This window comes from Leopardus geoffroyi, chromosome D2 (genome assembly GCF_018350155.1).
Source record: "Leopardus geoffroyi isolate Oge1 chromosome D2, O.geoffroyi_Oge1_pat1.0, whole genome shotgun sequence".
Classification (NCBI taxonomy): domain Eukaryota; kingdom Metazoa; phylum Chordata; class Mammalia; order Carnivora; family Felidae; genus Leopardus; species Leopardus geoffroyi.
The window spans coordinates 76,257,873-76,275,474 of record NC_059334.1 but is presented as its reverse complement, the minus strand read 5'-3'; the positions used below and the strand labels follow the sequence as shown (position 1 = coordinate 76,275,474).

The following is a 17,602-nucleotide window of genomic DNA, read 5'->3' as shown; positions in this document are numbered from 1 at the left end:
ATTTTCTCCGTCCCACGCTTCCAACCGGATGTGGCCGTTGCTAACTGGGGACTTCCAGGCACCAGCTGCTGGTAAGGGAAGCTTGTTTTGGTGTCAGACCCCTAACAATCCCGACTTTGTAACTCAGCAGAACGGGAGCCGGGGCATTTGGGGTCTCGTCTTCTTGACTCCACGCCTTTTTGGTTGTGTGACCTTGGCCCGGGTTATCAACCATTCTGACCCTCAGCTTTCCTCATCCCTAAAATGGGAATAACAAGGCTTGCCTCCCGGTCTGGGAACATCAGACAAAATACAACAGCACCTATTAACAGCAGCATCTGGCCACTCCTCCCTCCAAAGACAGCTAAGAACACCCGTTTCTCCTCTTCAGACTCAAACCCTGACTGAGGCTGGTTCCAAGAGGACCTCTGTCCCACGGGCTCTGCGGCACAGCCTCGTGTCTCACCTTGGTGGCACCTCCAGGTCCTACGCCCCACCCACCCCTCTCCACCAGGGGGCGCAGGGCACTGTAGGTGCCTCCGGAAGGGACAAAAACAGTGACAGAGTCTGGGAACTTCCAAAGACGTGGACGTTCACTCACCTCCCCAAAGCCCCCTTTTCCCAGCACTCGGTACTGCCGGAAAGTGTTCTTGGTCACCGGTTGCCTGGAAAAAAGCAAGAATCCAACATGGGTCTCAGGGTGCAGAGATGCAGAATCCACAAGAAATCAACAGCAGCAACATCGCACACCTTCCCGACCGAGCCAGGAATCCTCCCCGTGGGTGGGACCCCCAAGGACCGGCTCCGAGGCTGGGTGTTCACATCCCTGGCCACCCACCCTCGGCCCCCTGCGGCTTGGGACACCTGCCAGTCCTCGCCGGCTTGGAGGGAAGAGTGGAGGCCTGGAGATGTGCGCTAAAGCTGCTTCACCACACTTTCCGTGTGGTTCCCCTCTCTCTCCCCAGTGAAAATCAGGTGGCTAAGCTCAGAAAGAAGCTGTGTTCTCTGCAGGGAGAAGGGAGGGGCCCAGGAACCACAGAGGTTCAGTGTCCCAGGGAGGGCACAGCAGTCCTCCTCACACCTGCACATCTCGCCCACCTGCCCACCTCCGGTCCCCAGGGAGAAAGGCTGCTGGTCATCCTTTACCACCGGTCCCCAGCCTTTCCACCCCCGAGGGTCCCTTTATCACATTTCCCCCTGAGCTCCAGAACACTAGACGGTCCTGTGTGCCCAAAGCGGGATTTATGAAGTAATCATCGCTTTGTGTCTCCTGACTCCCCATTTTAATTAGCTGAGGCCATTTATGATGTCTAATCAGGCAGGCCCTCTATGAGGCCAGGGTGGGACTTCACAGAGTAAATAATCAGTCATCTAAAATTGCCTCGAAGAACCCCATGGTGCAGACAGCTTGGGCTTTTTCATCACTGGCCTGTTTGGTTAAAAATAACCAGCTTCCTTTCACCCCGCCACCCCAGCTTTTCTGAGGTATAACTGACAAACGGCATCCAACTTGGTGTTTTGATGCACGTACACAAACGATGCACATACACGTGAAACGATCACCACGATCAAGCTAACCAACATTCTGTCACCTCACGTAGTTACCGTTTTTTCTCTTCCTCTCTCGCTCTCTCTCCCTGGTGAGAACACTTAAGATTTACCATCTCAGCAAATTTCAAGCACACAATACAGTACCGTTAACTAGTGTTACTCACTGTACATCAGATCTCCGGAGCGTATTCATCTCGCACGATGAACTGAAACTTTACACCTCTTGACCTACATGTCTCCCCATTTCCCCCACCCCCAGCCCCTGGCAACCACCAGTCTACTCTGCCTCTAGGACTCTGACGTTATTTTAGATTCCACATATAAGTGAGATCAGGCAGTATTTGTCTGTGTCTGCCTTATTTCACTTGGTGTAATGTCCTCCAGGCATCCCCCCCCCCCCCGTTACCATAAATGGCAGGATTTCCTTCCCTTTGAAGGCTGAATAATATTCCGTTGTATGTATTTGCCACACTTTCCCTTCCGTGCTCCCGGCAGCATTATTCACAATGGCGAAGATATGGAAAAACCTGAGTGTCCTTGGACCATGAGCGGCTAAAGAACAACCCACTTTTAGGATGCTGAACTTAGCTCTTGGAGCTCCAGGACTATTTCTGAGCATCCGACCCCACCCCAGAGGCCGGACCAGGGCAGAGGCCGGGGTGTGACTGAATTGGCCCAAATAATTGGGTCAGCTTGGGAAAGACCAGTGAGCCTCTGCTCACCCAGCAGCTCCTGAATGAAGCTTCTGTGGAAACCTTTCCGGCTGCTGGGTCCTGAGGAGGATTTGGATTTCAGGTCCTGGGCACCACACTTCTCTCAGGACAGTCCTGAGACGCCAGGGCTCTGCCTGGAGTTCACGTGCCCTGACCCACTCTCTCTTCTGTTTCTTTAGGAAGCGGGGCCCGACCCAGCTGGGAGCACAGGGCCGCCCCTCCGCAGGGCTCTCCCCGGCCCCATATCCTTCTGCATACGAGCAAACGGGCTGCAGCGAGGCCTGCCATACGGCTGCACCCGCCATGTGGCCCTGGGAAGCCTTTCCACAGCCGCCCTCGAAACCACATGAAGGCGCCCGGGCCTAACAGTTTACGATACATGGAGAACAAACAGTCGGTCGACATTACCACAGAGCTCCTCTGCTAGGGGAAATGAGTGTAATACAATTTCCGAGGAATTTCTTGGTTAACCTTGGGAGGGGAAAAAAAAATCCCTTTAATATTTCAACAGGGCAGCACCAACAGGCCATGATCTTGTTAGAAAAAAAAAAAAAAAAAAAAAAAAAAGGAAAGGGAGGAAGCAGGCTGCTGTCAGTCACTTGGGGCATTTCTAGGCCAGTCCTGCCCTACCGGCTTCAACAACTTAACGCCCACAAAAGGGCCTGACTTCTTTGCAGCCAGCGCACGGATTCAAAAAGTCTGTTTCCCCATTTCGAGTGTTCAGTACAGACAAGTAAAATGCAAGCCAGTGGCCACAGCTAAAGGATTCTATTGGAACAGAGTGCTGGGTGGAATGAGGACTGGGTGAAGGACTGGATCAAGAACCTTGGGTTCAGGTTCCAGCCGTGCCAGGCCCTTGAGTGTGAGCCAGGGTCAATCGATCAACCTCTCTGAGGCTTGTGTCTTCAGTAAAATGGAGATACTGAAAAGGCAGCTTTGTAGGCTGATGTAGTCAGACATCCCTACTAAAACTCCAGGAATAAAGGACATGTCTCCTCTGGGGGTCTTTATGGCAACAGTCCCCACTGCTTGAAGCACCTTGCATGCACACTAATGTGATCCTCACGCCTGCCTCAGGAGGTGGGACTGTTCCCCTTCTGCAGGCGAGAATGCCGAGGCTCTGAGAAGGGAAGTGAGTTGCCCCAGGTCATGAGGGGGGTGGTGGTGGTGTCGAAGCCGGGATCCCAAGAAGGATGTTGCAGAGCCCACATCCCGCGTCTCACACCCACACTGCCACCCTGGGAAGGTGGGTACAGATCGGGTCGTGTGGCACACAGCCTAGGGCTCTGGGGCGGGGCGAGGGGGCACGATGACTACGTCCCCACCAGACTTTCCTGTGATCATCAGAAACACAGGGCCAGCTGTTCCTTCCCATATCAGAAGCTTGAGGATGACAGCCACAGCGACACTGATGACCTCAACGGCAACCACAACAACCGTATCCAGCAGTTTGACTTCCTGGGGCCAGACGGCTGACCTTTCTGGAGCACTTGCCTTATTCTAGGCGTGGACTATGCTTAGTTCATCTCATCCCCACCCAAGCCTACAAAGGCAGGCACTATTATTATCCCCATTTTTCGGATAAGGAGACTGAGGAGGGGAGAGGTGAGCAACCCTTCCTGAGGTCCCTCTGGAGACGGTCGAGCCGGGACTCAGACCCAGACTGTGGCTCTGGGGCCCTCCGCAGGATGTCTGCACTGACCCCTCACTTCTCTGGCTCTCCTGGAGCCATGATGTGCATGTGCGAGGGGGCCAGTGGCAGTGAGTGGCCAACAGAGAAGACTGTCCCCTGTTCCACTGTCAATTCCCACCAGTGGGGGTGGAAAGAAATGCCCCCCCAGTGGTACAGAACAGGGTGTTTTCCTCTGGGCTTCCTGAAGTGGGAAGGGAAGGGTCATGAATGGGGTTTCTAGGGCGTTCCTGTCCTGCGGCTTCCTCAGAGTCTGCAGGGCACTTGGCCAGCAAAGGTGGTGACACACAGAAACAAGATGGCTCTTTGCCTTCTAACCAAAACGTGCCCAGATATCCATGAGCGTCGGAACTCTGGCACAGGGAACCCTGGGCTGTGGGAGGGGATGCTCCCACCCTCGTCCCGCAGCTGAGCCCAGCATGGATACAACGTAGGCATCGCCCCGTTCTGCAAATCCTGCAGCAGCATGGTAGGCAGAGCCTGGTGCTGGGGGTCCCCCTCGGCTGCACTGCTCGCCTGCTATGTGACGAGGCCAACCACGCCCTCTCTGTGGGTCTCCCTCCTCATCGGTCACGTGGAGGCCGCAGCTGTCAGGCCAAGCCACCGCCATGTCTGTGAGAGCACTTTGCAGCAGAAAGGCAGCAAGTAAAACAGGAAAAGATGCTTGGTCTCACCCGTTATCAGAGATGAGAACATAAACAAGAAGGATGCTCACGTGGGAAGGCACGAGACTGGTGTTAATGAAGCTGAGAGGGAAGAGGGCACTGGAGCACTGGCAGGACTGGAGATGAGGGCAGCTGTTGGGAGGGCAATCTAGTAGTCCCTCGCGGTTTAAAAGCAGTGCTTTGTGACCCAGACATTCCTCTGCTAGAGATTTCTATGGACGTACTTGCGAAAGGGCAGGAAGACATATGTATAAAGCTATTCATTATTTAGGGAAGATAGTACACAAAATTGAGAGCAACCTCCATGTCCATCAACAGGGGATTGGGCTAAATAAGGGATGTGTAATTTGCTCAAAAATATGGCAGCTCTTGGGGCGCCTGGGTGGCGCAGTCGGTTAAGCGTCCGGCTTCAGCCAGGTCACGATCTCGCGGTCCGTGAGTTCGAGCCCCGCGTCGGGCTCTGGGCTGATGGCTCAGAGCCTGGAGCCTGTTTCCGATTCTGTGTCTCCCTCTCTCTCTGCCCCTCCCCCGTTCATGCTCTGTCTCTCTCTGTCCCAAAAATAAATAAAACGTTGAAAAAAAAAATTAAAAAAAAAAATGGCAGCTCTTTATTCACTGGCAGAGGAAGAATTCCCAAAGACAGTGAACCAAAAAAAATAAGGATAAGTATGTATGCACGTATGAGGGTGTGAATCGCGTGTACACTTTAATAAGAACAGAGCGTTTCTAGAAGAATAGCCAAGAACTTGAGCAATGGGAGGAGGATGGCTAATTTTATTTGAACCATGGACCCATGGAGGTAACGGATTTGTATGTGGGTTTTCAGGTAACAGGCGTGTACTCTCGCCCCCTGACCCCCACACCCTGGCACACACTTGTAGGTGGGTGTACAAGGGGAGCACTCACCTTTCCAACCACTTCCACTGGAGAAAGCGATCAAAATACATGCTGTCCAGATACTCATGGAATGGTTCGCCCTTCAGGTAGTCGTGGACAGACCTAGCTCGGAGGGAACCAACAAACATTTTATAATCCTGACCTTAAGCAGATGGGCGGAGCCATATATCCAGCAGGCTAACCACCAGCCTCAGAGGCCCAGCATCCTGCCAAAGTGATGGGCTGATCCTACAAACACTTACTGGGTACCTGCCACAGCACTGCTCTAGGCCTGGGGTACAGCCATGAGCACGAAGTTGGCATCGCGATGTGGGACACAACCAGCAAGTAACAAACATCTAATAAACCGCTGCAGAGGCATGTGCTCATGAGAGAGGGTTAAGTGAGGTCCACCCTCCACCCCCAGCCATGTAATCATGACCTGAGCTGAAATCAAGAGTCGGATGCTCAACCGACTGACTGAGCCACCCAGGCACCCCAAGAAGGGACTCTTGAGCTGCAATGAGGACAGAGGAATACTTAACGGGGTGCAGGGGTGTGTGGGGGGTAGGGGCAGAGCAGGGATGCAGCCCCTGAGAGCCCAGGCTCTGGATCTGGTCCAGGACCAGTGAAATCCCTGGGAAGTTTCCATCTCCACAGCTGAGTTTCCTGGTCACCTGCTCTGGGCCAGGCCTGGAGGGAAGGTTCTGAAACTGGCTGCAGGCAGGGATGGATGTGCTTCTTCCCTTTAAAAAGTGGCAACGCTGGGATGCCTGGGTGGCTCAGCCAGTTGAGCGTCTGACTCTGGATTTCAGCTCAGGTCATGATCCCAGGGTCATGGGATGGAGACTTGCATTGTGCTCAGAGATTCTCTTTCCCCCTCCCCTCTACTGGCATGTGCAGCCTGGGCTCTCTCTTTCTCTCTCCCTCTCTCCCTCAAATTAAAAAAAAAAAAAAGTGGCAATGCTGACCAAGTGTAGCCCAAGCACCACTTGGGACCTGCAGATGGCTGCGGCAGGGGGGGGGGGGTGCAGTGCGGGGCATATACAGTAGAGGCATGTGGGACACTGTGTCCCACCAGACATGACAGCAGGGGCCAGTGTAGGGCACCAGGTTGTCCACTCCCTCGGGGTCACAGTGACAGCCCAGGGACCTCACCCACTGTCAGATCTAACCCTCAGCCAGCTCCAAGAGGGCAGCAACCACGTTTGTTTCTGCTTATGGGGGGTCTCTCCCTGGCACCAACAGGGCTGGGTCCCCAGCTGGCCCTCCCCAAATGTCCATTCTCATCATGGTGCTCCCGGCTCTTCCCACAGTGCACAGGGGCACTGGTTTTCCTGCCTGGCTGTAAGCTTCCTGAAAGCTGGGACTGGGTTCTTGCTCACCATGGTATCCCCTGTGCTAGGTGTCAGACACACAGCAGGTGCCTGGTGGTCTGTGGTACAAAGGCTGACCAAGGGCGCACAGCAAGTCCCCAGACTCATCCAGAGGTGATGAGGCTCCAGAAGATTTTGGTGCACATACTGGCTTATGCGGAAGGGTACACATGTGGACACATGAACGTGTGTGTGCCTAGCGGCTCAGGCCTTCATAGTACGTGTGTGAGGGACCAGCGGGGACTTCATTGGTGCCTGGCCAACAGCACATGCACCGATTTGTCTGCTATTGCATCAGGATCGCTGTATGGCCTGCAGACAAGGTGATGGGGTGACTGAGAAGGTGGCCTGTAGCCCCCCTTCCTGCAGCAGCACCACCCAGCTCTGGTTGGTGGCAGCAGTGGGGGTTGGGGGCTGGGAAGGACTTCCAAACCACCCAGACGGGGTCAAGTTTTTACACATTCCTCTGTCTCAACAGCCTGGAGACCACTTGCTTTCAACACCCTTTGAGGCAGATGTTTTCTTTGGACTTGGAACTTTGGTATCTTTTCCCTTCATAAGAAGTATACAAACAGCTGGGTGGCTTGGCTGGGGCCCCCGGGCACTGAAGCCCTGCCCTGGTGCCCAGCACGCCAGGTGTGGGGGAGAGGCAGCCTCTGTCAGTGGCGGGGGGGAGGCTGTGTGGCTGCCCAGAGGAAGCTGAAGGGCCCCGATGCTCGGTCTGGGGAGGGAGCGAGCACTTACTGTGCACAGGCAGAAAAGACTTCCTTGCAGGGCCTCTGTAGGAGCCTCTCCTCCGTCTGGGAGACCAGGTCCTGGCCAACTTGGGCTATGAAGACTGGGGACTGGAGGAAGAGAAGAGGGGGGCGTCAGTGAGGGGCAGGAGCGGAGTGCCACCTGGCCCTGGGCCACGCACAGCGTGGTCACTTGGCTCCTCTGCAGAACACGGACAATGATGTCCCTGTGTCCCGGGCTTGTGGTCAGACTCAAACGAGATGTGTGAGAGCTCGTGGTTACGGGGCTGTGCAATGAGGCCTGGCTGGTCGGGGCGCCCCCTGTGACCTTGCTGATGACCCCTGCCCGTGCTGGGCCTGTCTGCTCAGCAGGCAAGGGGAACACCTGCCCAGCCCTCAGGGCCTGCGTGACAGGGTCTGGAATGGCAGAAGGGCCAGCAAAAGGACAGCTCCAGGGGAAGGGTGCTCGGCGGGCACAGCTTCAACTATCAGACGGGGGCTCGGACCCCAGATCTGCCACTTGTAGCTGTGGGACCTTGGTCTGGACTCAGCCCCCTGTTATCGGGAAGATGATCGGGAATAAGAGTGTCTCCCCAAGAGAATCAGTGAAACCTCTGGGTCCGGCATGTGGCCCAGATGTGACACCTGGTGGAGAATGTGCAATAAACATCACTGCCGTCATTTCCTTCTCCTTCCAGGTGAAGCTGTGTGTGGCCTCAGTGTTTCAGCTTGAAAGGACAGTTCTGAGAGTTTCTGCACCCAAGAGCAGCAGTCAGCTCTGGGAAGGTGCTGGGACCACCAGAAGGCGGCCTCACCTTCCCTCCTCCCGCGACCATTCAACCTCCATCAGCTGTTCGTGCACCAGCTGGGCCACAAGCTGGGTTTTTAACAAATGGCAGGGATATTTGAGAAAATTGCCAGGAGTGGGCTCAGACAGAGGGGAGGTAAATACATCTTTCTCCCCCAAAGATGCTGAAATTGGAAAGCCCTGCTTTCTCCTTTCAGCTACTGAAATGCGACTATGGAACTGATTTCCCTGCTAAGCCCACTGGGCAGTGTCTGTGTGTGTGTCCATGTGAGGGGGGTCCATGTGAGGGGCGCTGGCAGTAAGGGGTCCTGATGAATGAAATCAGTGGCCCATTTTCTATTCATCAAGCCTCTGAAAGCCCACATTCCTGAGTTCCTTCCTTCTTTCTTCTCTCCTAGGTCCTGCCCTCTCTGGAGGAGGGCCCCTATGTGGGGGAGCCTCAGATGTTGGGGGGGGTGTGGCCGCAGTGACGGCAAATGCCGTGGGCGCACCCAATTATGCCACACAGCAGGCTTGTTTGCCATCACCAGTCCTGGGTGGTTGTGGTTCTCTCCCACCTTGCCTCCCCTCTGTCCCTGGCCGTACCTCCGTCCCCAGCTAAAAATGTTGATAAGTGGAACTGCAGAAAAGCAGCCTGTAGCGTATTGGCTTCTGACGCTCGTTTTGTGGAAATGATGCTCGATGTTGCAGAAGGAGCCCAAGATAGAGGAATGGGAGCCCCACACAGCGGTCCACTCTCTGCCATTGGCCATTTTGTGCCTCTGTCTCCTCCTCTGTTACAGGAAAGGGCTGCTGCAGAGATGCTCTGTGGGTCTTTCAAGATTCGGGAATTGATAGTTGTGGGGGGGGGGGGGGGGGGGGGAGGGCTGCATCTAAGACTCGGGGAACTTTCTTGGGAATTCTGGCAGCTGAATCTCTTGGGGATCAGTAACTCTGGGCTACTTCAGAGCAATCGGATCCTAAAACAAAACCCAGAGGCCACAGGCAAATTTGCTTCAAGAGAGCTGATGGCTGGGCAACCTTGGTTTGAAGGGCCCGGCGCAGGGCTGGTGTCCCCACTACATCACGTGAAACAAGGTGTTGTGCCAGGATGCGACTCGAATCTGGGAGGACTCAGAGACGCTGGGCGGGACGGTCATGGGGGGAAACCACCATTTCCTGGACCTCAGAAGAGGCACCTGAGTTGCCCACCTGCATGCAGTCCGCTCTGCCCCTGTCTTGTCAGCCGACTCCGCCCAGGGAGGATCCACCCTCACCAGCAGAGGCTGAAGCTGGCGTCGGGCACATTATGAGGGTGTTAAAAGGTGAAGTCAGGGTAGCCCTCGACTATAAATCACTTTTTCTCCAGTAAAGACAGAAAACACAGAAATCAGGCAATACCCTAACGGGGAAGTTCTCTCTGGGCATCTGTGGTGATGTATAAAAGGGGCTGATTGAACTCAATGGCTCTCAAACTCTTTTTTTTTTCTTTTTTACTAGCAAACGTCTTTTTTCCTCTTCCACATGAAATTTATCTACAGATCCAGTATTTAAAATCAGTGGAAATAACTTAATGGGTAGCCCTGGTTTGCCTCCACTGAAAGCCAACTCTGGTCGGGCACTGTGAGAGATACCTTATATGCATTATTTCATCTAATCTCTGTTAAGACTCTGTGAGGTAAATACTATTATAATGCTCATCTCACAGATGAGCAAGCTGAGGTTCAGAAAGGTTAAGTCACTTGCCCAAGGTCACCCAGCCAATAAGTGGCAGACAGGCGATCTGAACACAGGTTGGGTGGGTGGGTCTAGAGCGAGTGTGGTTGAAGGTGGGGGGATGTCTGGGCCCCCTGTGCTCCTCCCACTCACTCCCCCGTCTCCCAGGAGTTCCTTAGCCCTCAGGATGAGCAGGGCACTGCGCAGCCCTCCAGCAGAGGCAGGAAGAACTGAAATGGAGGATGATACGGCTCAGGGCAACGAGCTCCTGGGCTCAGAGAAGGAGATCGTTAAGGGGCGAGGTCATCTAGGAAAGGCTTCATGGAAGACAGGGTCAGAGACCAAGCAGAGTTTGGGCTCAGACCTCCCACTCCTCATGGATCTTTCCACATGCCTGGATGACCGCACTCTGCTTCCTTCCTAAGCAGATGGGAGGGGCCGTGCAGGGTCTAGGGGTGACCCAGCTGTGTGTGTGAAGTCACACTACTCTCTCTCTCTCTGGGGACGCTGCCCACGGCCAAAGCCCCAATAGGAGTTAATGAGTAGGTTTAACGACCATGGGTTTAAACTCAGTCTCTGGCTCAACATGAAGAGATTAAGTGATTCCCACCAACCCTCCTTTCAAGTGACTCCAGGGACTAACGCCTCTGCCAGTAAGGGAATCAGAAGCTGTTGGCCAGTTTAAGCTGGGAGCCGAAACCCAAACCCACCAGGAGAGTGACACCTAGGGGACATTTCAGTGGGACATTTGCAACCTGCATCAGTAGAATCGGAGAGTATCGGTCCTTCCCCTCCAGGTCAGAGAAGTCAGTTTCCAAGGGAGACACATTAGGAAGGCTCTCCCCAGTCCACAGGCAAGGTCTAACACACCCCATAAGACAAAGCGCCCCCAGGCACCCAGAGCAACCACAGCCCAATCCGCCCCCTGTGGCTTGAAGACAGAATTCCACAGTTTCAGATCTCATTCCAGGAAGCTAATCCCTTCTGGTCCCAGGATGCTTTGAGGGGGGCCGGGGAAGGGAGGGGTGAATCCTTCAGGCCAGGTGGACTCTGGACAGGAATGTCACCCTCACCGCGAGAAGGCTCAGGGATGCAGGGGGACTACGGCTAGCAGTGTGGCCCTTTCTAGCAGGAACTGTCCCTCTGGGATGAAGCAGAGGTCAGGGCGGGGAGAAGGGTGGGAGCCATCCTCCTCCATATCAAAGGTGTCCCCCTAATTTCTAATCAAACAGAAAAGGCCCTATGGTCCTTAGATATTTGCAGGGCTGAAAGCGGCCAGGAGAGCAGGTCTAATGGAGGTCTCTGCTAAAAGGTCCCCTGGGGCCAGTAGTACTTTGAAGTGACGCTTTATTTCTTTGGTCACCAGATGGTCTCCTCAAGTAGCTCCAGCCAGCAAGCCTTGATTTTTAACACAGCAGTGTGAATCTAGGCATCAAGTTTCCTGCGAAAGGTGTGGAATTAGCCCTTGGTGGTACACCTTCCGAGGACAGGAAGAAGGAATTAGGGACAGGGTTTCTCTGCTGGAGGCCCTGTCATGAATGCCCGGCCTCCTGATGGTCTTGGGCACTGAAGCTAACCAGCTGGCCAACCGCCATGTGATCGTATGCCCAGCCCTGCCAGAAAGCCCACTCTGATGACAGTCAGGATGACCCCCAGCTGCTCTTAAGGAGTGCTCCATGGCCAACTCCTAGGACAGCTTAAAACAGCAAGACATGCCTTGGGGACATGGCTATGCTTGCCAGGGGCTGCTCTCCATTCCCCGCCCCCCCCCCCCCCCCCCACAACTGGCAAGAAAGAACTCAGCTTCCTTGAGGAACTGTAAGCTGCACGGGGCACCTGTCCTGCCCCTGAAATCACAACCGGAGCAAGAGAATCTGTACTGTGCTCCCCTCTTTGGCTAAGGCTCCTCCCCACTGTTTTCCCCCAAAGCTGCTGGCGAAGAGAGGGGGCATTAAACCTTGGGTGCGCTTTATCCGCCCTCCGTGACTCTGTGCCTCTGGATAAGAGCCCCCCTCGCCCCCAGGGGAAAGAACCTGCTCCACCTCCTTTGGAGTGAGAAGTTGACCTTGAATCTATCTCCGGTACCAGAGGAACTTGGGCCCCTCTTGGCTGGGGACCGGCTGCCAGCACCGCAGCTGGCGGGACAGACTCGGCACGTGTGTGCTGGGCGGTAACTGCCCCTCCGAATCCCTCAGAATATCTGCTCCCTCTTACCTCCTGCCCTGGTGGCCCAGACTCTCTCTCTGCCGTTCCCGATGCTTATGCCACGGGTTCTGGGGATACGGGCAGCTCCTGCTGTCCACGCTAATCAGAACCCACCTTCTCAAGCAGCAAGAGGTGGAGGCCGCGTGGGTGTTTCTCTGGGCACCGCAGCACAGTGAGCAGAGCCCCTCCTGCCGCTTTGAACACGGGGAGGGAAGACCCTTGAAGGGGGTGAATGGGGCCAGTGGGCTTCGCACCATCACTGTCCCGTGGGTCCCTCTCCTCCCCTTTGTTCCCACCCTGGCTGAGTGCTTTGTGCCGTCACGCTGCCTCTACTGCTGCCCGTGACCCTAAATTCTGACAGGTGGCCCAAGCTAGACTCCTCTTACCCTCTGCTCCATCCAGAGTAGCCTCTGCAACACTGAGGCACAGTATTGACGACCAGTAACGAATCAATGCCCCGGAGGCCTCAGGATTTCTAAAGAGAAGGTTGTAAGGGGAAGGATGGAGGTGGTGGGGGTGGGGGTGGGAGAGCTGAGGACTTGGCCTGAAGCTGCATTTGTAGACCCCACCCCCCACCCCCGCTCCACACTTGGTTTGGGTGACTTCCGGCTAACAAAATACCCGCGGGAAGTCTAGAACTATCCCAGGGCCACTGGGCGCTGCGGTTGCTCAGGGGTCCACCCTTCCAGGTCATAAGTGCAGCTTCCTAAGGGCCTTCTGTGCGACACCTGAGGCAGGACAATCCGGGCGTTTCAGGGACTGAGGCAGGGCTAGAGAAGGACAGATGGTGGTGGGGAACGCAGGGGCCTGGCCTCGGCAGGAAGCCACCCCAGGGTGCTTTACTCAGTATTAGGTGCAGGAAGCAGCCCCTGATCACCCACCGCACCCAAGGCTCTGCCTCTTGGGGGGCGCCAACACCCATCTCAGTGACTTCACAGGGAGCTGCTTAAGTCTCAGGGCAGCCCAACCCCAGCTCTGCTTCCACAGCCCAGGTCCTTCAGCCTCGGCCCGCCCAGGAGTCCGCCCACACGGTGGCGCCACGGAGCCCCTCGCTGTGCGCTTCCCTGCGCACTCACCCCGCAGGGGGCCCAGCCTCCCCGGCCTCCGAAGAGGGAGGCCAGATGGCACACCTGAAATAATTACCCAGTGATTCATCTCAGACCTGAGGCGTGCAGCCCTTGCCGGAACGGTTGAGGGGGAAAATGAGAAATCGGCCCGGGAGGGAGCCCCGGGGAGGGAAGGCGAGAGCTGGACCTTGGGGCAGAGGCCGGATTTACGCAGATGGAGGAGGCTGGCACGGCACGGACAAGGGCCAGGAGGCCGCAGAAAGCAGGGAGGGGGCGCGCCGGGTGAGGAGAACTCATCTACAAGATGTTACAAAAGCAGGAAGAGCTGACGCTGATGGCACACTGCCGTCTCCGCGAGGCTGTTTCTCGCGGACTGCTGAATCGTTAGCCCGAGGGTGGCATCCTGAGGGCCCTGCCGTCGGCTGCCCCAGCGGCTGCACCTGCTCCCCCTGGGCACTGCTGTCTCCCTCTGCATCGTGACAACTGGCAACACGAAGGGATGTCATTTCCCGCATGAGTGAGGAACTCCGCGTGTCTGCAAACCTTGTTCCTGAAGCATCCCCCAGCTTCAAAGTCTCTTGTGTAAAGACGTGAGAAAGGGGATCAGTTGTATGTGGCTGGTGTCTCTGGAGGCAGCCAGGGTTGGAGGCATGGTTGGGCTGTGAAAAGCCCTTCAGAACTACCTCCCCTACCTCCTTAGTAGTTGCCAATAATCCTGAAGTAAGCGCCCCTGGGGTCACCCTCAGAGCCTTCTGGAAACACATGCCCTGCACTGTTCACAGATTCCGGACCCAAGGTGGAACAGGAGGAAGTGATCACAGAGGGCTTTCCTGGAAAGACCTGTCAGAGTCTAGCTGGTTCAAGCCTCTCATAGCATAGATGTGTTAACAAGACAAGGGACCAAGAAGGAAGGAGACCCCTCCAAGGTCATACTGTGGCCCATGGTACAGCCAGCAGTAACACCTGGAGGTCCTCTATGGCAGATCTGAGCGGACTCAGTGGATCTGAGCTGCAGTGGCTCTAAACCAGGTGTCCTGAGCCAGCTCTAGGGGAAGGGCATAGCTTTGGTCTCGTTGGACCCACTGAGATCCGGCTTGTCCCTCACCTCACAGAGGGGACATGCACATACAGCAATGCCAGCCCTGGTATCTCTCTCACCCACCCCTCCTCTCCATCCCCCACCTCACTGCCCTGCATTCAAGAATTCTCTTCTCGCACCTGCTCCCGCTTGCTCCAGCATTGACACAATGGCCCCCAAGGGAGTTTTTCCATACCACACAGGAGACATGGTCTCCACTCCACAGGACAGAGCCCACTGCCTTCTTGGTCCTGAACCCAAACGCCCTTCTTGATCTGCTTCCCCTTCCTGCCTTTGGCTCATGGATGCTCACCCCATACGCATCGCTTCCTGGGCAAGCTCTAGCTTTCTAACTGCTGGACCTTTGCTCATTCCCTTGGAAGAAGCCCTTCCTGCCCCATCAGGACATGTCCAAATTCCACCCAGTCTTCAGGACCCACTTCCAATACAACCTCATCCAAGTTGATTTTCTGAGCAGGAGAGATCTTCCACCCAATCCCAGCTACCAGTAAGAAGTGTCACCATCATCACCACTGCTATTTCCCGAGCACCTACTATATGTTAAGTCCTAGAAGCTCTACATGGGGTTATCGTTCTCAATTCCCTCAAGGTAGGTTTTAATTATTACAATCTCCATTTTACAGATGCATAAATAGGCTCAGAGAAGTTAACTAACTCGTCCAAAGTCACACAGCTAGCATGGGAGCAAAGACAGGATTCAAAGCCAGGTAATCTGGTCAAAGAGCCTAATTCCTAAACACCACCATGTCCTCCAAGAATGCCATTGTGAGAAGGATGTGACTTTGGTCTTAGAGGTCCATGGGGGCTAGATAATGAGATAAAATGGACTCTGCATGTTTGGGTAAACACTATTTGTACAGTGTTGTACGTACCACACAAACACATGCTCGTGTGTGTGTGTGTGTGTGTGTGTGCATGCGCGCACATGCACACACACACACACACACACACACACACACACAGGCTAATAGCCAACATATGCTTCACTTCAACATATGAAAACATCCCACCGAGGAGCTCCGTGCTCATTAGCAGTGGTTGCATCAGTGAACAAAAGGTCAGCCCAGGAGACTGTCCACTCTATCTCCAGACGCAAGCACTTAGGGCTTAATGATGTGTATATTTTCATATGTGGGCAGCTGACATTCCCCATGTAAACTATTTGCAATTTCCCAGTGTGGACAGGCTCTGCTTTCAGGAAAAGCTGAGTGGGAAAGGGCATCTGGAGGGCCCCCTGCCTTCCAGAAAGGGCTGCTTAGAGGTTTGCCTGTCTGGCCCATTCCAGGGTGCAGACAGCTGTTTCTTGGGGGGCGACCCCCATTTCCCATTTCTCCTCCAGGAAGGGAACAGGGGAAGGGTGCGCCCACAGCCGTACCCTGGCCACCCCTTGACCTTCCCGAGGGGATCTGCGTCAGCCTCGGGAAGCCCTGTGCACGGAGCTGCCAGGGCCTGGCTGTGGGCGGGGGCAGGGGTAGGAGCCAGGCCTCCAGCAGGGCCAGGGCCAGAGGCGGTGTGGGCGCCTGCAAGGGGGGCCGGCCTGATAGGTATGGCCCCTCGGTGTGAATTTTCCCACAGATTTATACTTCTGTTGCTCCCCAGAACAATGCCATTTGGTGGGGCTTGTTGTTCCGGGGTTGTAGACATGGAAACCGAGCCACAGACAGCTCTTTGAAGGGCAGGGAAGTTGGTCATTCCTGTCTTACCAGAATCAGAATACTAGATGGGCATCTAGTACCCCCTACATGCTCCTAGACGGAACAGTTGGCAAAAGGTGGGCCTGAGACTCAAATCCAGGCCTGGCTGCCTCCAAAACCTGTTTATCTCTGCTTTGCTCTGCTGAAATGAACTGATGATGGCACACAATAGTACTCAATGTATCTGTTGAATAAACGTGTGTGTGTACATTCACATTTATAGCAGGGAAGAGGGAAGCAGAGAGCAACGCTGTCTTGTCCATCAGAAGTACCCTCATAAGGGGCGCCTGGGTGGCTCAGTCGGTTAAGCATCAGACTTGGGACTCAGGTCATGATCTCATGGCTCGTGACTTCAAGCCCCTGTGCTGATAGCTCAGAGCCTGGAGCCTGCTTCGGATTCTGTGCCTCCCTCTCTCTCTACTCCTCCCCTGCTCGTGCTCTGTCTCTTTCTCTCTCTCAAAGGTAAATAAACATTAAAAAAAATTTCTTTTTTAATTAAAAAAAAAGAAAAGAAGAAGTAGTAATACCTTATGAGGTCATCTGGTCTACCCTGCCTTTGTGACAACCAGGCCGGAGTTCTTCGACATGTTCTTAGTTACAACTGGTTGGGAGCGCCTGCCTCGGGCAGAAACTGTGGGCTGGAGGCTTGGGGGAGAACCTGGAGCTGCCCTCGGGGGCAGATCCCGGTGCCCGGGTCCCTCGGCCCAAGCACAGCTGTGTCTCCCTCTGGTTTCATTTCATCATATCCCCACCCTCCCCATAAATTCCTCCTTTGTTTGAGCAACTGGGAGTTAGGCATCTGCCGCTTGCCGCCAATAACCCGGACGAGTTCACGACGCGTAAAATGAGGCGGTTGGGCAGGGAGGACCCCCCAAACACGACCCGAGCCACCAGACCTTTCCTCTCTCCTTGCGTTTCCTTCCCCGCCACCTCTCAAGTCAGCTGCTTCTAAGCTCTGCGAACTCAGCCCAGCCCCCCTGACTCTAGGGATGGGGACCAGGACTGGCAGGAGGCGGGTGGGGCAGGGCTCCTTTTAACCCCAAATCCTGGCTTGAAATGAAACCTGCTTGTACAATCTCGACCAAGAAGACACAGGAGGGAGTTTCCTGAACGGCAGCCTTGGACAGAGAGTTTCCTCACTCGAGGGTGGATGTGAGGTCTGGCTGGCAGGAAGAAAAAGCACCACTATTCCACCTTTTTAATCAAAACCTTCAGTGCCATGTGCAAAAGCCACTGTCGAGCAGTTCCTCCCTCTGACCACGGCCGGGAAGCAGACACAATCCGCGAGCCCCAAATGAGAATAGAACCGAAGGACAAAGTCAGGGTTTTGTTTCCTTGGCCACCAGGGGAAGAAATAAATCAGCCCAGACAAATGCTCATGAGCAAAGCGCCGTGGGGCTGTGGCTCCCTCCACTCAAGGCTTGATGTCTGGACCCCCCAGCTCTCAGCT

The 17,602-nt window shown here is 54.9% G+C and overlaps 1 protein-coding gene across 2 annotated transcripts in view; it reads right to left on the bottom strand.

The window, feature by feature from the left end:
* The window catches only part of GRK5 (G protein-coupled receptor kinase 5), a 218,567-nt gene that overhangs the window by 24,780 nt on the left and 176,185 nt on the right, over nucleotides 1–17,602 (bottom strand). For both annotated transcript variants that reach the window (XM_045439116.1, XM_045439118.1), the window contains 3 exons: nucleotides 7,595–7,695; nucleotides 5,505–5,597; nucleotides 581–644 (listed from right to left, as the gene is read on the bottom strand). In XM_045439116.1, coding sequence (XP_045295072.1) covers nucleotides 581–644; nucleotides 5,505–5,597; nucleotides 7,595–7,695 — 258 coding nt within the window. The remainder of the gene's footprint in view (nucleotides 1–580; nucleotides 645–5,504; nucleotides 5,598–7,594; nucleotides 7,696–17,602) is intronic.